Genomic DNA, 27,276 nt, shown 5'->3' with positions numbered 1-27,276 from the left:
CTATAGTAACTACCTATCGCATTCCTTTGATACTTACAGTTGAATAAAATTGCGCTATCATTACACCAAATAAGTGAAGTTTATGTCTAATTATGTGCTTGGCTCTTTAGTAGCCGACTCCGGATTAAAAAGGTGTAAGTGTATTATCAGGGCAAGCGCTCATTAGCGGTTTTTATGCTATCGCACCAAAATTGTCAAATACTCGTAATAATATGCCACAATAAGTGTTTGCTAAAAAGCACACAGTTAGTGCTAAGAATAAGTGTAAGTTTGCTAAAAATAGCTAAAAATAGCTGTGTACTAAAAAAATGTGTAGAATAAGAATAGGTGGTAATTGACTGAGCACGATTTTTAGGGTAGAGCAATACTATACTTATTTGCGTAAGTGTAATCCCACCAAAAACATTTTCATGTAAAATGTTGCCAAGACGAAACCATAAGGCTCGCACTGACAAAAAGTTATCAGATCTCTTGTAGAGCCAAGCTTCTAACTCTACAAGCCCTAACTTCACAAACTCTACACCTTAGTCAAAATATATGTGGCTTGGCCGTTTGGTTACTCCAAGAACTATTGTATTATAGAAAATAATGAATAGTGAATACATTTTCCATGTGACAGTAGCGAAACGGCCAAGCCACATATATTTTGACTAAGGTGTAGAGTTTGTGAAGTTAGGGCTTGTAGAGTTAGAAGCTTGGCTCTACAAGAGATCTGATAACTTTTTGTCAGTGCGAGCCTTATGGTTTCGTCTTGGCAACATTTTACATGAAAATGTTTTTGGTGGGATTCACTATTCATTATTTTTTATAATACAATAGTTCTTGGAGTAACGAAACGGCCAAGCCACATATTTTGACTAAGGTGTAGAGTTTGTGAAGTTAGGGCTTGTACTCGTAGAGTTAGAAGCTTGGCTCTACAAGAGATCTGATAACTTTTTGTCAGTGCGAGCCTTATGGTTTCGTCTTGGCAACATTTTACATGAAAATGTTTTTGGTGGGATTTCACTTCTTTTTGTAAGTTGCTTCCATCCCCTAATTTAAAGGGTTGCGCGTGTGATTTAAGGACCTACTATTAAAAATCCTGAAATACGTATCTCAGGGCATCTTTTATACAATCTGCTTTTTACTGATTCCCCATACAACCTTCATCCCTCTTTTTGCCCTAACGCCCTTTTCCACCCCCTTTTCACCCTTACGGGGTGATTTTGGGGTTGAAAACTATTCTATGCCATTCCCCATTACAAAAACTATCTACATACCAAATTTCAACTAAATCGGTTCAGCGGTTATTGATTTCCCATACAAAATTCCACCCCCCTTTTCCCCCCCTTAGGGACAAAAAATTTCAAGTTTTTGAATTTTTTTGTTGTTTGTGTACTAATATTATCTTACATACCAAATTTCAGCTTCCTAGGACTTCAGGAAGTACCCTAGAGGTTTTGATGATCAACAGTGAGTGAGTGAGTCAGTGACGAAATCGGGGTTTTTTAGTTATGAATAAAATCTTAAGTATAAGAGCTATGCAATTGAATTTTTTTATGTTTAATAAGTCCACTATTGACATCATATCCCGAGAATTTTGTTTATCTGGTATAATCCAAACCCAAGTTATGAGGGTTCAAAAAAACGACGAAGCGCTTTGAGAAAAGGTAGTAGTGCCCTTGCGCTTCGCTTTGCTCGTCTTGGCGGGGGCACTACCGTGCCCCCAGATAAGTACGTACGTTTTCCAAATAAGTCGTAATAAGAAAAATATCAACAAAACAAATAAAATTATTCGTTTATTGAATGATAATGTCACAATGGCGCTTATGGTTAAGGCAGTAATAAAAAATGATTTCTTCTTCCTAATTAAATTTTTGTTTCAATATTTATTCTCACATAGATTTATCTTACTATGGCTAAGCTTTAGGTACGGGTAAAATTAACTGCCTTAATTTTTATTTATATTAATTGATAGCAAACGAGCCGGCGAGCTGCCTGATGGGAAGCGGTCACCGTTGTCCATGGACATAAGCAACATCGGAGAGGATCCACATAATATGCCTTGCCGACCCTTGAAAACCTCAAATAACCCGCTTCTTGAAGAACCCCATGTCACAACGTAAATACTTTATTTTTGATACAATTAACAACTCCAAAGTTATACGTTAATACTCACTCTTTAAAATGTACAATGTCCCTTGTACTTAAAAAATTAACCTTAATGTCGGCTGATTGTCGGTTTGAAATTACGAGTTTAAATCTTTCCTTAACTCGTGCAGCTTAATATTCTCATTTATACTTTGTAGTGGAAAGAGAGTTAACCCTTTATAAGGCATTAGCGTGTCTGGAAGTATGTAAAGAAGAGTCTCGAAACAATGTGTCTTCTTAGGCTTTTAATGGAATAGAAAATCGATATGAATAAAGTTAATTAAATATTGCCAGCTGATTACCATGCGACTGTGTTATTTGTTTGTGAAAAAAAAAATCAAATCATTGCTTGAAACCATTCAAATTTATATTAGTAAAAAATCAAAATATAAACCAAAGCTTTTCCTACAAATGCCAATAAAGTATTCTAATAAGCATGTTACAAAGCTATGTTCACGACAATCACAAAACTAGTTATGTAAAAAGAAAGTTCAACAAACCAGCGGCTCCACAAAACAAAATTCCTCTTTTCACAATACAAATCTGTACATGAGTCAGATGTCAGCGTTTTCCGTGTACATAGTCGCGGGGATAACGGCACATTTTATTTACGCTGCCCGCCCGAAAGGTGCCGCAGCTGTCACATACAGAAAGTGCACTCCTAGTGAAGTAGAGCGAGTTATACCTACCTGTCGCTTCAAATGATGATCCCTATGACAGTTCATTTTTATATAGCTGTCACGTAAAATATTTCTAGACATTTTCTGGGAATTTTTCAAATTAATTTATTTAGAAATATAACATTTTAGTAATAAAAATACGGCAAAAACATATTTCTTAAAAAAAAAATTAAACTAAGCAATAGAGATTTGAATTAACTGGCATAGGGGGTCATCGTTTGATACGACAGGTGTAGTGGGTGTATTAATAGCACGAATCTTGGTTAATTACTTTAACATCTCGGTGCATTTCCTACAACATTTGCAATAATAGATATTAAAATATACAGTTATCACAAAAATTGATTAAATTACTCTAGATAGGATTTTATTAAACTTTTACTTGATACGATCCTTTTTTTTAAATTTTAAGTAGACACAGTATTATACGACATCCGTTAGTTCAATCAAGATTCGCTTACACTTAAAATATCAACCATTGAAAATTCTACACTTTTCCGCTCAGTGTATTAACTGTAGTAAAACTAAGCTACTTTACGGCCCAAAATGTTAATACATAATTCATACCACGTTGCCGTATTATACGTCATTATGATATCGTATGCGGCGAACATCTTTAATTTCAATTTCTTACCGGTATCTCAGCCATCGATTGTGAAATGAAGATTCCACGGTTAAATTTTGAGGTAAAAAATGGATTGTTTGTAGGTGTAGATTATACGTACATTTAAGATATAATTATCATATGTTTTAAATTAAACCGTTTTCTTAAATATTTTGCACGTACTCACCGAGACACATGGCAGTAAGTCCAATCAAGCTCGTTAAAAAAAGCCGTTCGACACTTCAGTGTATATGTCGAGACAAGATCTTAGAATTGATTCGGTTCTTTACATCATGAAAAAGTAAAACCTGCCCTTACCATATTATGAAGTAATAAATCCTAAAATTGTCAAACTCAATTATTAGCCACGACATTATATACTTTTTCAAAAGTCCTATATGTTTAGTTTTGCACGATATAAAAATAGGTATTAACGTTGATTATCTTCTCAGTAGATGAAGCTATACTTTACAATATTTTACACAATAAATTTTCCATTTCAAAAATTTAATCCTCTTCAAAAACAAACCAATCATATCTAATTTCGAGCCGCCAATAAATCGCTCGTACCGTACAAAAAAATAATCGTATCACATCGATTATTGAAAAGTGTGCAAATTACAGGCTGTTTGATAACATTCGGCCGTAATGGCCTCGATTACCGGCGGGTAATTTCACTTAAATTTCGGTATAATTTTAATGTTCCACATACGGCTACTCGTGTCTTTAATATCGAGGTAATAATATTAATTTTATATAGTAACGGCGTATCTGGATAGCTTGTGTTTTAGGTTTTGCCGCAAATTACGTAACACGTTTTGATTCTTATAAATGTCTACAATATTATAGTACCTTGATGGTGTAGGGCATTCAGATTGTTATAACAGGTAATGAATTTGATCTGGATGTATTAAGGATATGATATTTTAGTGTCTGAAGTGGCGAAAACTCGTCACTTTATTTTTATTTACACCGACTGTGTGAGAAAGTTTAAAATAAACATAATATATATGCCGTCTTTATAAAGGATGGTTCTTAATAAAATAATTTAATGTATAAATATCATGACGTCTTTATCACTTAATAAACAAGACCATTATTTAGAGATATAACTTTTCGTCGCACATTCATTTAAAGATTATGACTTATTAACAAAAAAACCGTTAAAAGTTACACTTGATAGCTGTTTTAATAAACATTATTGCGACATCAAACAACCTTTAATGGTTTGTGATTGGAAATAACAGTAACAAGCCGACTTGTCGTGAATCATGAACTCGCTAATCTGATTTTAAACTGTCTTCTCAGGCTCGACCAAGAATAACATCTTGAATTAAAACGACGGATCTTGCGAAGCAATTGACGACAGATACGTTCTTTTTAAAATAAAGAGTTTGGTACTATCATTATTACTAGGTAATATAATATCTCAACCATAAGTAACGTCGGGAATAATATAGGTATTGTAACTTTAGCGCAGATCGGTGCATATCCTTACTATGCCAAAATAACCCTGTTAGTGTGTCTGTCTGACTGCCCGCGACTTCGTCTGCATGAAATGATAATGATAATAAGAAAACCTTACTTATGCCCTTCCTGGGGCCTCGAACCACATCCTAATCAAATTTCATCTAAATCGGTTCAGCGGTTTAGGCGTGAAAAGGTAACCGTCAGACAAAGTTACTTTAGCATTTATAATAGGTACTTAACAGTAGGGATAACGCATCAATAAATCAAATGAATGAATATTAGTGACAGAAGTTTTAAAAACGAATAACTCGTGTCATTATCACTAAATAGGTAGATATTTTAATAAGATAACTATTGTATATTTGACATATTTTTACAATAAAACTGTGTTAAATGGCATCATGATTTATAATTTTGCGATAAGACAATGGAGATCTCAATTCGCAAAATAAAATATTTACATTAAAAAATGTCTTATAATTAATTTGTTATGTTCATTTTTTAATGAAGTGTTTCATCAAAAGTCAATGGCACATAGCGACTACAATGATTATATTTGGATAGAATATAGATATCTTGCAACTATCCGAAAGTTATAGATGAAGAAGCCTTATAGGCCAATTCGACGTTTAGTTAAGTATTCGATCTGTTTCCGATATGATACTGATTTTTCAGTATCAAAAGTGATGTTTTTGGTTGAAGCACTTTTGACACTGACAGATCAGTGGCATATTGGAAACAAACTGAATACCTCTACTGAAACTCGAATTAGCCTGCTATTAATGACCTTCTGGTCATTGGTTGGCTACTATATTATTATATATCGCCATTGCCAACCAGCGGGGTAATGCGGCCAGCCGTCTGGGCACCCACTTAGCGACTAATTTTATATAAATTCAATGTGTTTATTATGTTTTAACTTTTTTTTTATCATTTATTTACAAACAAGATATATACAGTGTATTACTAAAAGAAATTAAAAACTAGCTGCGTGTTTTAACTTGTATTTCGTTTTCTTAGTAAATATATATTTATATGAGACCTTCTGTAATTACTTACAAACGGTTACAATAGGTATTTTCAGAAGAGAAACAATAATGAGTAGGTAAATGTTTGAACTATTTGAAAATATTTTAATTTATCATAATCCTAAAAACTAAAAATAGTGGAACCGCACCTGCAAATAAACGCCTTAATTACTTTAATAACTGCTTGACCAATAACTCAACTTGGCAAAGTCTTGGCAATCTAATCAAAAATTTAATCTGACGAGATCATAAACATTATCAAACTGTATTTCCGCCGAAACTAGAAAGAGTTTAGTCTCATTAAATTGTATCTCTAAATCAACAATAATGCGAAAAAAACTACTGAATATAATCGCCGACATAAAGAAATTAATTCACATTCACAATCAATTTAATCAGAACGTTAGCTAAATGTTGGTTATGCCTGTTGATTAGGGTTCCTTAGAACAATAACTCATAAATGTACGTATCGATTTGAGAACAAAAAATCTCAGTATTATAGTACATAATTTAAAAGTAATTGTTAGTAACAGTTTTTGAAATAAAACCTTTTTCCTTTCTTACAAACTATTTAACATTTTCCTAAATAACTTTTTTTACTTTTATCACACAAATGCAAAACGATTGTACATTGACACGAAATCCAATACGAAATTTATTTTTTAAATTACGAGCATATTTTGCAGTTTTCATTTCTAAGAACATAAATAAGCCTAAACAAAAATATACATCAATGACAATAAATCAATGAATGAACTAATTTTTAAAATAAAGAGTCTGCGGAACCACCATGCCGTGGTCTCTTCCTCAAATAGGATAGAGAAATATGACACCACCAAGCATTAAGGGACTCCCCAAAGATAAATCCAGCGCCCACGCACGCCGTGTTTGTTTTAAACATTTGAATAAATACCTAATTATGTTAAACCTCTAATCAGTGGAATTCTTACTCGGCTAGACCCAATGATGGGATAAAATGTGTCGAATAAATTGTTCGTCACGGACGTAAATGGATACGTAATTAAAATATTGATAAAGTAAAACTGGGGTTTAATTGACATATTTTTAATTTAAACGATAGTTTTATCGCTAAGTAAACGTTTACCGGATATTTTAACTTAATTTGGAGCGTTCAGTCAACTCTATTACTCATGGTATTGGCTACTGTGTAGCTGGTTCGAAATACCGTTACCTACTAATATTTTCGGGTTTTCAAGATACTTATTATGTGCGTTATATCACCGAATATATCGACATAGCAAAATTAGTTAGGTAAGAAATTTGAGAAATGATTTTTATAAAGACAAATTGTAATGTATTTAGGCCTATGCTTAATATATATCCGCCCACCTATTATAAGATCGCATCGTAGTTATTGCGCAAACGAATGTTTATCTTAAAACTGTGACAATTAATTAGATTTCGACATATTGCTAGTTCATTAATGACGATTTATAACACATTTCCACTTAAGAAACTATTGGGCGTAAAAGTGAATTATCAAAGACCACATCCGACCTTATTGCATCAAGTTATAAATTTATGAGTTCTAAATTTAAATACATATTTTTTTCTATCATTAAAAGCTTAAGTCTTTTGTCATTGAGACCGATTGGCATATTTTTTAAATCATATTTTTAATGAAAGTTATTCTTATTAACAGTGACATATTATAATAGTCTGCCTTGGACACAACGGGTGGTCCTTAATTGGGAATGATTCAGATGCGGTATGGTCAAGGCGCGCTTTTTAGTCACATAATTGTAGTTTTCACGCCGTCAATAAATTAAATTATGTATTTTAAAGTGTAGTAAATGCATTAACGGAGTTGAGAATACAAATAGGAAAGATATTTTATATAAGTATGTTATTTTTTTTATGTGTGAACTAATATTATAAATGCCATAAACTATTTAAGAAATTCTTAGGTGAGAACATTTAGCTTAATAAGTCCAGAATACAGTTTACGTCCAAAATATTTCCATTGTGATAAACAGTTAACTATCGACATACAGATTTTCAAGATTAATTGCTCAGGATGAAAAAAAGGAAATGAGTGCAACGATTTGCCAATCTCCAAATTACGCCATTTTGGTTCCACAAGTCAGAACTGCAATCCGATCGACAAAACATCTGAACAGGAAGATTCAACCGTTTTAATTTATTGATTTGTACCTTACAGTGTATACTATAGGGTTTATTTCAGCTTACAAGGATATACTGTAGAGAAAATTGAATCAGCGACATTATCAAGGACAAAAAGTTGGCAAATTGATTTGGAGTAGCAAATTGCCTTCGGCTTTATTACGTGAAGCGAAGGGAATTTTCAAAAGTAAAAAATGTTAACCATGACAGGGTTTTTGACATGTTCAGGTTATTAGTGTTGTTACGTGTTTTTACCGTTTTATAGTAATTTGTCAAGAGATAGAAAAAACTTTAAAATTTTCGTAATGGAAAAGTTACAAAATACCTATGAGTAATTGAAATGCTACATTTAGGTATCTTTTACAGCATAGAGTAAAAATAAAAACGACGGCTTATCACAAAGTTACATACATTTACTAATGATAGTAAAGATCATACCAATTTTTACATTTATCTACCTAATTTTGACTGTATATGTGCGCTTGTGGCGCCCGCTTTTCGTCTACCTATAGCAAGTATGTGTTAGTTATTTGACAGTTGACAGAAAATAATATACCAATGCGCTAGAAGCCCAAATTAGTGTAAGGCCTGAGTGGACGCTCGAGTTGGGCGTGCAGCGGGGCGGGGCATGCGGCGTGCATTTTAAACAAATGCAAGCGTATAGGAGCGGCCTTAGTGCACGCTGCTCAAATCCCTTGGGAGCTCGACGCCACGCTGCACGCCCCGCCGAACGCTCCGCTTCGAGCGTCCACTCAGACCTTACACTTAGCTATTAACCGCCTTTATCTGTTATATTGAATTATGTGTTTGTAAGAAGATAAAACATAAATTAACTTATTGAGGCTTGTAAAGTTTTATGAATTACCCATTAGCTGCGGAACCTTTATGTCTCCCGCTTTATATTTTCACATGGTTATATATATGTTACACTTTGTCACTTCGCACATAGCACTATAAACGAGAAAATTTCGGTAATTAATTATTATTAATTATTTCATATTAATTTTGTATCATTTCTGCGTTTCCTACCTATGGGTAGTTAAATTATTTTAATTTAAAAGATTTCAACTCATCAATAAAACATGCCTTTGAAATATAAGTATGTATAATATATATAAGTAAGTAAGTATGTATACCTAGTACAATCGCCATCAGATATATCGGAGCAGCCAAGGTGCTCACAAATATCTGAGCACGCTTCTATTGTCAAGGCGTTAGAGTGATTGTTCAGATATTGTGAACACCTTGGCCGCTCCGATATATGTATCTGATGGCGACTGAACTATCTTATAACGAGTAATACGGCTAGTATATAGCTAACATTTATCAATAATGTTAGAGCTACGCATTATCCAATACGCGATATTGCAGATGTGACTTACGGCCATATTCGAAATTTAAGATACGTCAAATACTAGAGATTGAAACGATATGGAATGGATATGTCAGTGTCAAACAAGTGTCAAAAGTGACGTTTCTTCAAACAAACGCGTCACCTTTGACACTTGTTTGACACTGACGTATCCAATCCATATCTCTCAATCTCTCCCAATCTCTAGTATTTGACGTATCTTAAAGTTCGAATACAGCCGTTTTACATTAACATAAAAATAGACCGAGACGTTTATTAGTAACAACACAAGAAAACTTCCGTAAAGTCATAAATGACTTACAGAACATTAAACTCAGAAACGCTTTGAACATCAGAATAATATTCAATCGCTATGACATATATAATAACTGACACGTAATGATTCCGTTCAATTGTGCAAGCCCCATTAATCATTGGATGCAATTTAAGTTAAAGTAATGATTTAAAATTAATTTATTAATAATTTAATCTTTGCCAGGGCTACTAGCCTTTGAGATCATTAGATTCATTAGGCCATTAGAATATTAAAGTCGTTATGTAATTACTTGATGTTGTTTAAACTGTTTAAGTACATTTATCATGTTTCGTCTTGTCGTCTTTTGTTCATAAACACGTGTTAACATATGTGGATATGATTCAAATTATTATTAATTAAATAATTATAATTGTTTGATTTTTGATTATTGAATCCTAATGCCTGAAAGCTCTTAATGAATTCATGATATTTATATTATTAATTTTATGAAAACTGAAAGAAATTTATAACAATATATTTAAATAGGTATTTATTTATTTTTTAATTTATATGAACTCCATGAGTAACATTATTTTTAAGTTATTTTTGTTATACTATCTATATGTTTTACTAACTATAAAGTAAATAAAAATATATATCTTTATAAAATTGTACCTACATTTAATTTAAAACCTTTTAACGCCACACAAGAAAATTGTTTAGTGATGATATTTGAACATGTTGGCTCTTTACCTAAATAATCAACATTTTTCTATAAAAAAGAAAAACTCCCAAATAAAATATCACTTTTGACACTGACACATCTAACCCATATAAATATTATAGTTTCTAGATCTATGAATTGACGTATCTTAAAGTTCGAATCCGGCAGTTTGTTAAGCGTTTTTTAATTAAATTTTTTGCCGATTATATTTCATAAAGAATTGAACCAGACCACTAATTTTTTTTTTTTTTTTTGTAATTACATATACATTTAATTATCAACATTACAATCAAAAAACATTAAATATTGATTCTATTTCTCCGCCAAGCGGGGTGGGAACCCCGTTGTTAGCCAACTTTCGCCGCATCCGTACCATGTCGTATGACCTTAAAGTGTGTCGCACAATAAATAAATATTTACCTTGCAGCCCTCACAGGTGAAAGCGCCGAAGTGGAAGCCGGCGGCTGGCTCCCCGCAGACTTTGCATTGTTGGTTCATCTGCAAAAAATAATTCATATGAGCATTTACCTTCGATACGTATTATGTACAGAACAGTAGCTAATGGGCCGATGATTGATATATTTTGTTCTCACAGATTCAAAATAAATATTTACCTAAGAAGTTGTACTAACGGAAAATGCTCGCAAATTCGTTTTGTGAAATTAATAATTCATCATGATAGTTAAGCTAGGGACATATTATAAGTACTTAAAAAATCTGAACCCTGAAATTTGTATGCTTAGAAACATACTTATCATACGCAACGCAACGCATGACATGTATGTTTCTAAGCATACAAATTTCAGGGTTTAGATTGTATAGGGGTTATAGGTAAGAATTTGAAATTAAAAGAGTAATGTTTTATTGTTTATGTTTAAGGTTTGGAATGTTAGATCCTATTATTAAGCGTGCATATTCTTACTTCTTCTTATTTATCAGAAGTTTCATAAACACAGTTAGCAAAATACAATTTGATTATATAAGTATTGTAAGTTTGTATTTAAGTATTTGTATGTTATATATATCGTTGTCTGAGTACCCACAACACAAGCCTTCTTGAGCTTACTGTGGGGCTTAGTCAATTTGTGTATAAAATGTCCTATAATATTTATTTATTTATTTTATTTATTATACATACAATGAAACACTTGATATCGGTGTAGAATTTAGTGCCTTACAAATGTTACCACGGATTTTTCGCCGCAATTTTTTTATATTTTTTGAGTTACGCGTAATTCAGTAACATAATAAAATATTTTTACGGACCCCTAAAGGGACTGATTACAATCATAAACTACGCTTTTCAATGAATATTGCAGTCATAAAGAAAGAAACCAATTCGATACGCCGTTTTCGAATTATTTAACGATATTGATTACACGTTTAACAATTTATGACATATTTGCATCCGTTTGATAGGTTTAGTGCACACATTTTGTATTAACATATTTTGACAGACAGTAACGACCGTATTTTTGTTTATTTTACAAAGCTCAGGATATTTTTTATCAAAGTATCTCCATCAGTAGATAAACAGTACCTTTAGTCGGTTCTTTAAGCGTGTCTGTCATCCTAGTAATGTAAGCTTTACCTTTTAATTCCCTAACTAAGCATCAAAACGATGTACTTTTAACGCACTGTCCTGTTTTGTTACCAACAGCAAAGAATTATCGCTTTACGCATTTGAATATACCTAATATACATGTACTACCTATATGTGTTCTTAGTGAGATATATCCAAGAAAACATCTGTATCTATGCGTGTGTTCAATGACTGTTTCTTGTATGATAGTTTCTGTGTTACCTCCGAAATATATAAATAAATCTGCGTCAATGATCAGAATGTTTAGGGGAATCTGCGTATGACTCTGTTTTTTTTAATAAGTTTCTTGAAAAGTTTACGCTTTCTAACTTAAGTTATTATGTATATAACTTAAGTTAGAAAGCGTAAACTTACCTAAGGTATTAGGTATTCCTAATATATTTTGAGTGGTTGTGAGCTCGTGCGTCAAAATCCAGTGCGTTGACCGATTTTTTCACCGTTGCCTATATTTATCGATTATTGTCATACTCATACCAAAGGCACTTGTACATGACAGCATCACTTCCTACTCGAAGCCCAGCACTCAAGTGTTATCGCACTTGAGTGCCGATGGGGCCGAAAAATTGGGTGCTGCCTAAAAAATTAAAGCAAATATGGTAGTCACGATTGTAAACTTGAGTGTCATCGAGTATTGGAAGGTCGTTCTCGTTAATACACGAGTATTTAAAATGTCAAGTTGGATTTGAAATTCTAGTTACCATGTTGTGATTGCTGGACTATACTTTGTTAAAAAGTCGTATCTACATATACATATATCACTGTAGTATTGACATACGTCTTTTTTGCTTAGAAGAAAAGTGAACATAATTATATACCCAGTTTATTACTGTTAAAATATGTTTTTAAACATAACTTCTGAATATTAGTTACGTAAAATATATTTTTAATGTGTATTTAAAATATTAAAATGTGCCATATTACAATTAAGACGATATGTTGTAGGTAATCAAGAATATAGATGGCGATAAGCTAGTCATTATGAACTTAACTGACTATTGCGCAATATATTCTGCTTTACCATATTTCATTACAAGAATGTAATTGACAAAAAAATTGCTCACACTTGGACAAATATGAATGATCTAATACCGTTTTTTCTCACGCTCTCCAGTCAATATGACACAGCGCTATTTAGTTACGTTGAGTCAACAATTACACTGACATATTGTCGTTACCAAAACTTTTAAATGCTTTAGTTTAATAAATATTTGATATTTGTCGGTTTATTCTATTCCTTGTAACATTGCTAAATTGGACTTAGTTAAATAATTGTACTGTAGTTTTCTTTTAGTGTTTACTAAATAACTCATAATAGAAAAGATCTATTTTATAGTTTTCCTTTTACTGGAGAAGGAGTAATTCAATCTCGTTTTACACGAGAAAATGTTCACTCTTGTTAACAATTTTTTGAAAGCATATTTTATTATGGCCTCTACGAACGTTACCGATAATTGCACGCGATTAGCAATATATTGCGGCATTTGATCAATCGATTGAAATCGCTGCTTCTACTTAGGCAGCCTTATATAAAATTGCATGCAATTTTTGCAACGTCAGTAGAAAACTAGTCATCGCCTTAAGGTAGAAAAAAAAAAACAGTACAGAAAAATTATATTACAGTGCAGTAATATCTAACTGTAGCAGCACTATCTAATATCTGTGCAGTACTATCTAATATCTAACAAAAATATTTCCTTCTCAAATAAACAACTGTTACATTGTCCTCCAGAAAAGCGCGATCGCGTGCAAACAATATGTATTTTACTAAACTGATTTCCTCATTCACCAATTCAGAAACGGGTTCACATTATTTAAAAAAGTAAAATAAAATATGTACAATAATAATACGTTCGGTTAACAAGATGGCGTGACTGCCCTCTGTTAACATATCCCTCGCTTTTTTTACTCCTGTACATCCAGGGTCATAACCATGTATACACTTTTTCGTCTTATTCCAATGACGTAAGGTGAATAATGTATACATGTTTATAACCGTGACTTTAGCGATTCGCTCAAAGAAGGCGATGACGGATTGAGTGCAACTCTTGCTCTGGTACAAGACAGCGGATTTAAATGGATTCTTTTCGTCGGAATTTTTGCGAAAAAGTCAAGTTTCATGTTGGAGCGTGTAGGCTTAAATGTAGGTATTTAGTAACGTATTTGCTTTTATTTTAATGAAATGCGTGAGATTGTAAAGCTTGGGTTAATGGCCTCGTTGCTTATATTATTTACATCGCAAAAAGTTAACGAATTTTATTAGTTCAGTTGTACTTTCTGATCGTTTCCGTTTCTTTCCCAGTGAAGCCGTGTACTTATTTACAACATATATTATTTCTTTAACTGCCTTACTTTCATCTACATCATTTTCATATCATTTCATTACATCATCTCCATAACGCGTTAACTGAACTCATTTGCAACAGATTTCAACATAAACACACCCAATCCATTTCAAAAGCGCTTGTTATTCATCTCATTATTATCGTTACCAAAAATGCGAACCCAACTTAGTACACGTCGAATTTCAAAACCATATTTTGTTCAGACTTAGTGAAAAAACCGTAAGTGATTAAGAAGCTAGAAGGCAGATACGGCGTTTTAGCTTAGCGGGGTAGATTTATTTCGCGCGATAACTCAACGTCCTTAATTTGTTCAGGGATCGATATACGACTACAAAGTTACATTTTATAAATTGACCTGATTTTATCTCAACAAGCATCTCCGAAACGTATGAATGATATATCAAAGTCCGAAATTTAGGTTGCAATCTTAATAATTTTATCTGATTACTGCCATGCGAGATACGTCACTTTAATTAAGTAATTTTTTCGGCTAAATTTAAATCATTGTTGATTGTATCGGGAGATTCATGCTTAAATGTGCATTTTTGGTTGAAATACAAATGAATATTATTTATCATACAGTAACTATACTGTAATTACTGTTTGGGTTGTAACGAAGAAGGCGGTATGTGGATGCATGTATTATTTTAGTGCTTTTCGCCTTTGCTAAATTAGTTATTGTTGTTTTGTGGTGACATTAATATGCAGATAAAATGTTGCGATTTAAGCTAAATTGTTTCCAGCTTACATCATCGTTTGTCTTTATTTTTTTGTAATTTAAATTATTTTCATAAAAGTGTCCGTTATATGATGTATATTATTTTTACTTCACGAAATAGGTAATAGTGAAAACATGTGTGCTATGTAATTTTAGTATCAATTTCCATATATAAGAGTATTGTACCTACTAACTGTAAGGCAACAATTAAACGAATTATAGTTTTAGCACCTATTTGTTTCCATAAAAAATATTTAATAAAGGTTACTTAGTAGATAATTCTATTATACGTAATTTTACATTTGATTATGTTTTTTACTAATAACATATTTTTATACAACCTAAGAAGAATATTAAAAGAAAGGAAAACGAACATATTGAGCAAAATATAAATCGTAATAAGCAAAACAAATGCCGCAATTTCAATTATCTGACCACAAAATCCAGGGCTCCAGAACAATAGGTGCAATATTTAATTCAAGTTAAACAGAAAACCAGAAGTCGTTAAGCGGCCGCGCTGCGGGCTAATCGGGAACGTTGATTGACGAAAACAATATGCAATTTGCAACATGCAAAAGATGTAAGACTGACGCGGTCTGTAAAACATGCCCGCGTGTAGTGTGGTACAAAGTCATATGTCGCACAATACCTTATCAATGTTGCAATTAATTGAAAATAAGGGTTGGTGAAACTATCTACTGTAAGGAAACTTAATTTCATTCAACTTCGCCTAAGTAAAATATTTTTTTCACACAAATTAAAATCAATTGAATAATAATAAAAATATACTTTTAAATGAAAAAAAAAAAAATCTAAAATAACCTAACTTAACTTTACCACCCGTTCCCAACTTCGCCTAACATTTTTTTATATTATGAAAAGAACCTTATTCCTAAATGTTGAACTACGCATAAACCAAGTTGTTGTGGAATTATAATCTACTGCTAGTCAATGCTAAATGATGTACTAAAGGTCAAAAAACTAAAAACGAAGTATATTACTTCTATAACGCCTCCTCTCATCCCTTAAAATCACACACACTCGGACATCCAAAACGGCATCGAATTGGCAACTTAAACCAATACACGTCATTGCAAGAAAGGGAATACATCCAAAAAGGAATTTCTAAACTTGGCCAGCCCGATCCCGGCTTGATTTGCATGCCTTGAGTTACAACGGACAGTGGTATGTAGAAGAGTGTCAGTCAGTATTTACGGTATATATTGGTTTTGCGTAGGCTAGTTTCCCGTAACTTGAGTGGCTTACAATGAGGTTATATTGCTTGATGGTTTGTACCATTACTCTTACTGAGCTATGATACTTTAGTTTCGTCTTGTTATTTATATACAAGGTCTCTGTAAATCTGGAAGATCATTAAAAAACTTATTATTGTATGTTATTAAAGATATTATAACCATGTGATAAATAAGGTTACTAAGCAAAATTCGGTTCTCTATTACGATAATTATAAACATGCAAGTGTTATGAACAATCTGTTATGATACATTAAAAAAATAATAAGGTAAAAATAGATATTTTTAACAAATTTTACGGTACAGAAGGCTTTGCTTATGCAGTGATTTTATAGTTATTGTATTTCGTACAAAATACTTACTTAATTGTTTTTCTTCAGTCTTTGATAATTTTGATGTAATATTTATAGTGTTTATGTTCCGTTCGTAATTTACAATATTATATTTATTACGATATCTATAATCTGATACATCGCATAAAGCCATCCAATTGGGCCGCGTCAAAAAAGGTAGTCAGGGAAATTGTCTCACGTAGTGACGAGGCGCTGTAAAAGTGTGAAGCTCAATCCTTGTCGCGACTTATATGGGCCGGACATTGTGTGAGACAGCTAAATGGGGCTTCGGCCATTTGACCGTATTAGCATTAGCCTGGGAGCCTGTTCGACACGTCACAATGACAGGTGTGATGTGGCTATCATATTAGTATCTATCTAATACCTTTAAACGAGCAATTCTTGTCTATTTATATATTTATTTATATATATATATATATATATATATATATATATATATATATATATATATATATATATATATATATATTTCGGGATCTCGGAAATGGCTCTAACGATTTCGATGAAATTTACTATATGGGGGTTTTCGGGGGCGAGAAATCTATCTAGCTAGGTCTTATTTCTGGGAAAACGCGCAATTTTGAGTTTTTATATGTTTTCCGAGCGAAGCTCGGTCACCCAGATATTTAACATAATATGTGCAAAAACTAAAAGCACGTGGTATGGCAAATCTTTTTCCTGAAATAAGTGCAAATGCCGAATCTAATGCTTTAAAGCATTCTTACCTTTTCTTTATGACGAATAAGAAATTTGTAATAGGATTAGTAGTTTTTGGCCGACCCTTAACGAATTCTCGTAGAAGAAACGTATCAATATAAAATAACTAGTTCAACAGTTTACCAATAGAATTCTTCAAACACGATGGGTAGGGTGACAGGTGTCATCTCCATACAATTTAATACCTTAAAACGCCTCGCAAAATTTTAGTGAGATGAAAATTTTAGTCAGCGTACCCTTATTGTTTGAAAAATACTACAAGTTACAATATATTATGTTTTGTAAACCAATTCTTTGAATCGACCTGTTTACAACCATTTTGTAAATCCCAGTCCCACCTGTCCCTAACTCGACCCAATTTCACTCGAAACTCGATTGCAATAATAAATTTCGACCGGGCGGGGCAGATGGCTCGATACGGGGCTACCACGGATACACGAAACGATGTAAAAGTATCATTAAAGGCTAAATGGCGATTTTAGATAGCGATGCGTTATTAAGAAATGTATTACAATTGCGACTAACTGTTGGATAAAAGTAATGAAATAAATCGTTAATTAAGAACAGATTGTAAAGGTGTACCAACACTGTGTTAACTTTTATGGAACACGAGCATTTATATAGGTAAAAAACATGAAAATGAAAATAAATGTTTTTCGTGTGATATTTACCTATACGTAATCCGTATTCATAATGATTCACAAACTTTGATGTTGTTTGTTCATGTGACAAACTAAACCTAAAGTACTTGCTTAATGCATTAAAAACTAGTTTAAAAAAAACCTATTTTTACAGTTTGCCAAGTTACTTTTCAAATTAATACTCTCTGTTTTTTTCTTCAACAAATCTAGCACAAACCCTCTTTGAATGACGTTATAAAAAGCTCATAAATACAAACATACGGTTTTTAGAGCAAAAACTGCGAGTCAATCAAGCGTTGACAAATAGAACGACGTCTTACGGAAGACACCCTAAAAGGCAAATGGATGTAAGTAATTAATAAGAAAGTTTATGTATTTTCATCCGCTTTTGGCTCACGCTGGATTTCCTGGACAACTTTTTAGTCATAGGTACGCATCTTTTTAGCGTCGCATAAGGTAAAACCGCAATGGTTTTTAATTATTGCCACGATTGATTTATTTCTGGCGCCAGTGAATACTAAATAACCTACCTATTAATATCCCGCTTTGCTATTAGTAGTAAACAGTAGTACTTAGTAGTATTTATTTTACCAATAAATTTATAAATAGTAGTAATAGTACTGTATTGTTGGTGTACAATTTTTTTTTTTAAAGCAATGAATAATAGGAGCCCAATTTATATATTCTGCGTTACGTAAAAAAAGACTTGGCATATCTGTTCTGTCGCCGAAATAGTGTTTAGTTTTTTAAGTTTATATAATTATATGTACTTACTTATCTTAGTCTATAAGGTAAGGTAACGTAATTATATGTATGTGATATGGACCTTGTTGCCTGAATTTTTTTTTAATAAATAATTATCTTAATTCAACTTCTAATACAAAATTTCGCTTAATTTAACAGTCGATTAGATCGATAAAATTGTATGTGACGTATGGTAAGTATAGGTATTTAACTTATCAAAGTAATAGGTTGTAACGTGGCAACAGATTGTCACTTAAGTTGCCTATGGGTAGTGGTTACGACACCTGTCATTTAAAAACTCGCACAGTCCCTAGATTAATGCATTACACCTTAAAAGTAAATAACTAATTGAGTTGTTACTACTAGGAAGATTGTAAAACTTGTAAGTTGCATGTGTACATGTAATTTACTTGTTTAACTCGAAGCCTTAATAAGGTGGCAAACTGACATACCTTAAAGTAATTTCAGTAATAACAAAATATGAATGTTAAATTGTAAAATTGTTGTGACATTTCCAAAATATACCAATCAACGTACTCCGAATAGGGAACGGAGACGTCGTTATATTTTTTTTCGAAACAACTCAATCAACGGGTTTTTGGTAAAATAATAAGGGCTCAATTAACTCCAGTTACAAAACAAATATTATTTACATTGATAAAGAAAATTAAATATTAGTTTTCACGTGACGTCACGAGTAATAATAAAATCCCAGTGGGTCTAGCCAAGATGACAATCGTACATCGACAAACATAAAACGAATAGAAAAAGTGTATGTATGTATGATGTGGGATGACAGATGCTACGAAAAGTCATGTGACTATTCCCATACATTATTTTCAGTTGCAATTGGCGTTTTGTGTCAACAATTGTCATTTTGGCTAGGGCCCCCAGTTATTGTTAGACAACAGATACTAGACAGGCACTTTACATAATTTACGATTATGTTTAAAATAAACAAGTCGTGAGAAAATTATATACATAGTTATATAAATTTACAAAAATCAACTTACGTATTTTCACCCTCAAGTCGTCTTCCCTGGCCGCACCGAATAACGAGAAATCAAATTTTAGATAAATAAAGACGTAATTTAACTGTCAGACCTTAAAAAGTTCGGTTAAATCGCTAATTAGCGATCGCTATCAGTAATTGAGCGAGCTTCGTCAATATAGATATTAACACGACGAAACGGGACTTGGGACTTCGGTTTACCGGTTTAAGGGTTCGGTAAAAAATGGGTTAACTTGATTTTATATTTGTTTACAAGTTTTTTGAAAAAACGATGATGGTGGGCGTGTAACTTATTTAGCAAAGAGTTTGTAGCATAAGAATGTTTCTAGTACCTACTTGTAAAAACATATGAGCTTTCGTTTTGTTGCAAAGTTTATATTTTAAGAATGACATATTACAGTACAGGATGTTACAGTTCAGTAAAGGAAAATAGGAATTGACATATTGCAAAGTAAGTTTGCGTTATGTTGAGATATTATCCACAATTAACACAATTAATCCACAATTATTGAACTACAATTTAGGATTGGTCTAAATATGCAAGCATTTTTTTAATAAGTTAAATGATTAAGTGTATATTATTGCTTAAGTTATAGTCAGCACCAAAATTAGCATCTTTTAGGAAAAAGAAAATGAGGATTAGACTGGACAACCAGCATTCTTTTAAATGGGTGACCAAGGGTATAAGGACGTCGAGTAAAATGAAACGAGTGCTTACAAATGTTAACAAGGCTACGTGTGATATTTCTATTCTGGAATATAGGGCTAAGTATATTACCATATTTAGGAAAGTCATAAGGTATTCTAAGAGGACCGCGGTCCAATCTGAAATTTCTAAGACCAAATATTGTTCTAAAGGCATATGGGGTATAGTAAACAAGTATAGGAATAAATTGTGTAAGTATAATCAAAAACAGCTGTCCTTGAACATAGATAACAGAATCATAATAGATCCTAGAGAGGTTGCTGATGCTTTTTCAACGCAATTTGACCATGCTAAATCTCCAAGTACTGGTGATTTGAATGCCGCAGTTCATTGTCTGCATCTAAGTAATAACTGCAATAATAGTAGACACTATAAAGATATCTCGTGGAAACCATTTACGCCCTCAGAGATAACAAAGACAGTACAGCACATGAAAAATAAAAAATCATGCGGGCATGACGAAATGCCAATTTTAGTAATTAAAAATTGCATAGATTTATTAGCTAAGCCCCTTGCATGTTTCTTTAACAATTGCTTCGATCGAGCTGTTTTCCCTGACCAACTAAAGGTGGCTAGAGTTCTCCCTGTATACAAGAAGGGTGAAAAAAGTGACCCAAAAAACTACCGCCCTATAGCGCTTCTGCCAGTGGTCTCAAAGATCTTCGAAAAGCTGATAAAAAGTCGACTTTTAAAGCATCTCCAGGAGAATGATGTAATTAACCCGCGACAGTTCGGTTTCCAGAAGAATAGGGGAACAGCAGATGCCGTAGATGCCCTCATCGATGCTGTCGTCACTAAATTACACTATCGTAAAAGAGTTATAGGACTATTCCTTGATTTGAGTTCCGCATTTGACACTGTCGACCATGTGATTCTTATGGAAAAGCTTAAATTTTATGGAATCAGGGGAAATGCGTATCATCTCTTAGCTTAGCTATCTTCAAAACAGGAACCAATATGTAGAAATAAACAATTCTGAATTTAGTGGTGAAGGTAGGATTGACATTCCTGTCAAATCAAAGTTAGTTCGAGTAAACAGAGGGGTACCACAGGGTTCCATTTTAGGCCCTATACTTTTCCTCCTATTTGTTAATGACCTAGTCAACTATGTGTCTAGTGTGGTACCGAGCTGCTCCTTGATTGTTTTTGCAGACGACACAAACGCAGTCATATCTGCGAATAGCATGGCGGAGCTCAATAGTATCACCACCCTCAGCCTTTACTCATTGGTTCTCGTGTAATAACTTACGCCTGAATTCAGACAAGACCCAAGCTTTGCTATTCAAACTAAACGCCAAAAAAACGGACAAACTTGATGTTACTATGGACCAAGCTTGTTTGAATACTGCCGATCACGTTAAATTTCTGGGAGTTTACATTGACTCTAATCTAAATTGGAAGCGAGAGTTAGAGGCTATAGTAAATTCGATCCATTCAGCTTGTTATGCCCTTAAAAGCCTCAGAGATGTTTTAGATCTTGATCAACTAAAAATTGTTTATTATGCCCTAGTAGAGTCAAGATTGCGGTATAGCATAAGGTTTTGGGTAAATAGTTTTCTATATAATATAAACGGACCCGTGATTGCCCAGAAAAGAGCAATTCGAGCAATGGTTCACATTCCTCCTTTGGGCTCATGTAGAGAGTATTTTGAAAAATTGGGTATTCTCACGGGTCCCAGCTTGTACGTCCTTATTCTTCTTACCCAATTTGTTAAAAATATAGATAAAGTTTGTACAGTTGAAGAACAGGAGTCTCGCCTAGCCACAAGGACGAAAAACATAAAGGGTAGCTTCCTTCCAAAACTTCAGGTAGCTAAACATTGCGCAAGATATCAGGCAGTCACTCTATTTAATAAGCTCCCTACTGACCTAAAAGTTATTACGGATTGGTTTTTATTTAAGCGTAAGTTAAAGTCGTTCTTATTGACTAGATGCTCCTATAGTATTGAGGAAATATTTGATAGGTCGCTAATTTAAGTTATTTATAATTGTTATTTAGTATTAGTTAAATGGTTTATTATTATTGTTATTTATAAATTGTATTTAATGTGATTTCTGACACAATGATTGTATTGTTTAAGAATAATAAATAAAGAATAAAGAATAAAGAATATCAGAGTATGCGTCAAAAGTTATCATTCATTAAAAGTTTAACAAAAAGCGATATGTCTCTATCTATATCTAGAACAACTATATTGTTATAGAAACTTCTAAGCGGGAACTGTTTAGATATACGAGTATCTGTATTTGGAAAAGTATTCAAGGGTGGCAGATAGGTGCTTTTAGAGTGTTGTTTCATCCGCTTCTATTAATGCTGACTGTACCTTTACAGAGAGTAGTTTAATTGCATCTTAAATAAGTTTTCTTAATGGTACGGTTACAGAAAGTGACGACAGCAGTAACCCCTTATCAAAAGCTAATTACTTATACAGAAACGCGAATTCTTTAAAAAATCAATGAGACTTTAGTTCTGTTTAATTTTAAAATTAATTCCTGCTCACGTCACTTTTTCGGCCCTTCAGTCCAAGCGTACAAATTTAACTTTGCGGTTCGTTATATCGAAGTAATTTTTGGCAAAATTAAATCCGAGGTCGTTCCATTTAATACCCAATCGTTTTGTAGATTTGTATTTCGCAGATATTTTAAATGAATAAATATAGGGTCCAAGTTATAAAAAAGTGGGTTCATACAAAAAAAACTACAAATAATAATTATGTGAAATGGAGCATTTGGAAAAACGTACCCAGGGAATTTAACCTTTAGCCGCCTATAAAGAAGCCTATCTATCCACTATAAGTATTTTGAATCTTTGGAAAATCATAATTTCATTTGTCTTAGTAGCATATTTTGAGTCGTGGGCGCATGCTATCACACTGATAGCAACTGTCGTTTTTTTATCCAACTGCATTTGTAAATTGGTACCCTCTGCACTGGAATGATGTGAGGTGTTCCAAGACAGGATGATGGCCGTTGATGTTGACTTTAAATAAATGATACGGTTTAACATGTTAAATACATTTTGAACGGATCTAAATTAAGTCCATTTCGTTGTTAACAGGATGCTGACAGGTTCCTGAAATGAGATTAACTTTAAATCAGGTTAGCGATCTGTCAATTAAATTAGTCATTTACGTATCGAAGGACGTAAAATAAGCATAAAGATGTTTTTTTCTTATTATGACCTAATGGAAATTGCCATAAAATATATGGGTGGTATTTTATGAAAGCAAATGTAACATAGTTACATAGGTAAATATAAAGGCAGCTGGCGTGAAAAAACATTTTTTTTTATGAAAAAAAAAAATTGTTTGATACTGACATATGAAAATAATACATTTTCTTTGATACTGATATATCAGTATCATTATTTGCCTATACATAAATTAGCTTCATTACGTTATCCATTTTGCAAAGATTTGAAGGTTTTTTTATAAACTCACAGACCACCGTCACTACACAAAGAATATTATGATAAAATATAACTGTAACACACGCATTGTGTTATTTCTCTAGGCTGGTGCTTTGCGCATACAAAATCCATCTAAAACTAGTGCATAAAATCACATTCATCAAGTTCATGTACCCTGGACAATTTGGACGGTCCATTTCTGTTTTGTCCAAGAGAATTACAAATTCCAAATATTCTTTGTATTGGCGGTAGCCGCACGGTGTTACAAAGGCGGTGTCACATGGTTTGCATTTTGATGTCGAACGCGTGAAGTGGAAAATCGTTTTAGGCGTAAAAAAGTGTAACAGAATGTTTTCGGGCAAAGAATTCTAAGTGTTGGTATGTACCTAAGTGAATGGGTAAGAACTATATTTTATACTAACTTATATTAATATATGTAAGTACCTCAATATTTTTGTATTCTTAGCTCATATCAAAGAACTATGGTCTGGATTCTTTAAATCAGGGCATAGTATAACCAGTCGACCAACCAGTGTGGAGATCCTTTGTTCTGTGGCTTTTCTGCATGAAGCCAGCCATCACAGGCCAAGTGTAGTTAACCTAGATGAGCCTTACAGTCGTGATTGTATGAACTGGTCAAGTGATTATCGTGTAACATGTATGGCGAGTTCAGATCAAATATTAGCTGAGCACTATAAATGCACTATGAATGAGTTCATTGTCCTTTAATGTGTTTAACCTCCATTTTAGTGAGTAAACAATTCTAGTAACTTGTTACAGGACCCATACCATAGACTAGGAATCCTCTTGACGGAGTTTAGAGCAATTATTTCATGAAACCGATGCTGCCAAAAATACTGGGGTGCGGGGGACGAGGTGAGCGAGTCCCGTGCCGTGATTGGTCCGTTCAAAGACACGGACGTCACACAAAGTCACTTTGACTCGAAAATGGAGAAAAACTACCGTATATTTGTGGCAGAGGGGGTAGCGTTACTATGCTCAGTCTGGAGGATGTCTTGTCTGTGACCCATACCAAGACGAGTGAGGGATCCTAGTTTGACTGTGAAATCTTAATCCAGCGGCACTCGCTAGGTATATTTAGAAATACAGATGCAATAAATTGCATCATTATCGTGTCGTAATTGTATAACAGGTAAAAAGTACAAAACAATACCTACAAATACTCTTTATTGCACACATCAATAAATGAAAACAACACAAAAGAAAACAGAAACACAAGCAGAGGTAAACTACAGGCCTCATCCAGTATTTTCAAATGAAAATACTTAAGAACCTCGGTTTAGAGCTTGTTTTACTATTTAAAACAGTTAGGTATTATGTTAAAATAAGAACTTCATTTATTGTATTCATTACGAGTATTAATTACTATCACACAAAAAACTCGCAAAATATGTTAATGACGAACTAACGTATCAATAAATATTGCTCTTAGTATGAATATAGTAAACCAAGTAAAGCCAAGCAACTTCTATAGGTGATCGCATCTTCAATAAATGTGCTCCCATTCAATTCCCAAGCCCCATAGAAAGAAGCTCCATTGAAAGTCTACAATCGTCAAAAATGCGCTCCGGGGTAAAAATTTTGTATACAAAAATTCATTAATCAATTTCGTTGCAGCGCCCGGAGCTGACGGAAACAGCCGATCGTTCACGAGCGACGATTGGTCACGAATGGATGGAGCTAATAAGAAAATTCGGGTTTTAATTTATAGATCAGTTTTTGTAAGTTTTGTTGTTGTGACTAGCGGCCCGATTCGAACAATGCTTATAAGAAGTCAAGAAGGCACGATACCGATCTGTCAGTGTTATGACTGACATTTCTTTTAACCAAAAAACGTCACTTTTGACACTGACAGACAGGTATAATAATAGTTGGAATTTTTTCGGAATTTTTAGGACATAAGAATTGAGAATACGCCAATATGCCAATCCATTTCGAAAACGGAACATCTCAATCTTCATACAAAAATAATAGAAGTTTCTGAAATTGTTCAATATGGAAATATCGCTTATTCGTAAAGTTTCCGACCTCACATCCGTAGTCATAATACACAATGACTAGAGTATCTCGGGTAAATGGCAGTGAAATGTAACAGTGGGCTTGAACAGTTATGATTTTCTAAAACTGATAAAAAATTAATGAAAACCTCAAAGTACACATTGTACAGACATATTCATTCTAAAACCTTTTTATAATTATGCAAAACCTCTTATTTGTAACTACCTATTTGAGCTAAAAGGCAACCTTTCGGAACCCGAAAAAAACTTGCCATTTTAATCATAATTATTGCTAAATGCCACAATGCGTGACATCTTGAACACACCTTAATAATTTAAGATCTTTCACTTTTCCTCTTCATATTGTCCTGGAATCAATTTCCAAGACAATTTGCCTTAATTGCCATCAATTGGCAAAGTCAAGGGCCGAATATGAAATGAACCTTAATCAAAGTTCACATCATTCAATTAGGTACCAATGTTTAAAGTTCACGTATTAACAAATGAATATGCAACTGCCATTAACGTCTAATAACCTGTAGATAGACAATTTTGCATCCTAATTCTTTGACATAAGATTTAAAATATGTTTAGCTAAAATACAGTAGCAGACGAATTCACGTCTAGATCTTTTATACCTGATTTCAATTATATAATGCAATTAAATCTTAAAGATTGACCTTTGCGTATCAATTATAATTAATTATTAGATCATTGAATTTAAGCACAGTTGATTTCGTCGCATTCAGATCTCTAAAGCATTTATTTGAACAGTTATATGTCAAACAGCCGCTATTACGATCTCATTTCTAAGCATACAATGCTCCCAATTTAGGAAGATCTTCGTTGCTTTCTTAACCGTTTGTTATGTGAGGAGTGTGAAGGTTTTAAGGTGATTGCTGTGGATCTAGCTAAAATGGTCGGATAGCTTGTCCGTCAACACTGGCAGACCAGAAATAAGCAATGTTTGTAGAAGCGCGTTCTTCATTCATGAGCTTGGAATAGACTAGCGGTTTTTGATATTTTATTTACTAATTATTTTTTAAGTTGCGATCTATATACGAATAGTTACAGATTGACCTTATGTTCCGTATTTATCTGTAAAGTATTCGAAAACTCCTATATAGCGCTTATTAAACAAAATACGAGACTTAAGTTATATAATAAAAAAGACAAGTTTGCGAAACAAACAAATAATACAATTCAACAACTTCTCATTAATATTATGTATATGACGAAATGTTTCGACTTAAACAGCTACACAATTAAGGGACCTACCTTAACTTTAAATTCATAAGTATTGCACGGAATGCACAGTTTTACGATTTTGATTAACATTGATTCGGACTAGTTGGTTCGTCAATAAATAGTT

General features: G+C 33.1%; 1 protein-coding gene across 1 annotated transcript in view; it reads right to left on the bottom strand.

The window, feature by feature from the left end:
- Positions 1-27,276, bottom strand: part of LOC134652103 (protein embryonic gonad-like) — a 136,633-nt gene that overhangs the window by 57,906 nt on the left and 51,451 nt on the right. The window contains exon 2 of the mRNA XM_063507270.1: positions 10,809-10,886. Within this exon, the coding sequence (XP_063363340.1) occupies positions 10,809-10,886 (78 nt within the window). The remainder of the gene's footprint in view (positions 1-10,808; positions 10,887-27,276) is intronic.

Source organism: Cydia amplana, chromosome 11 (genome assembly GCF_948474715.1).
Source record: "Cydia amplana chromosome 11, ilCydAmpl1.1, whole genome shotgun sequence".
Taxonomy (NCBI): domain Eukaryota; kingdom Metazoa; phylum Arthropoda; class Insecta; order Lepidoptera; family Tortricidae; genus Cydia; species Cydia amplana.
Note: the sequence above shows the minus strand (reverse complement) of the source record. Positions and strands in the feature narration are given on the sequence as shown.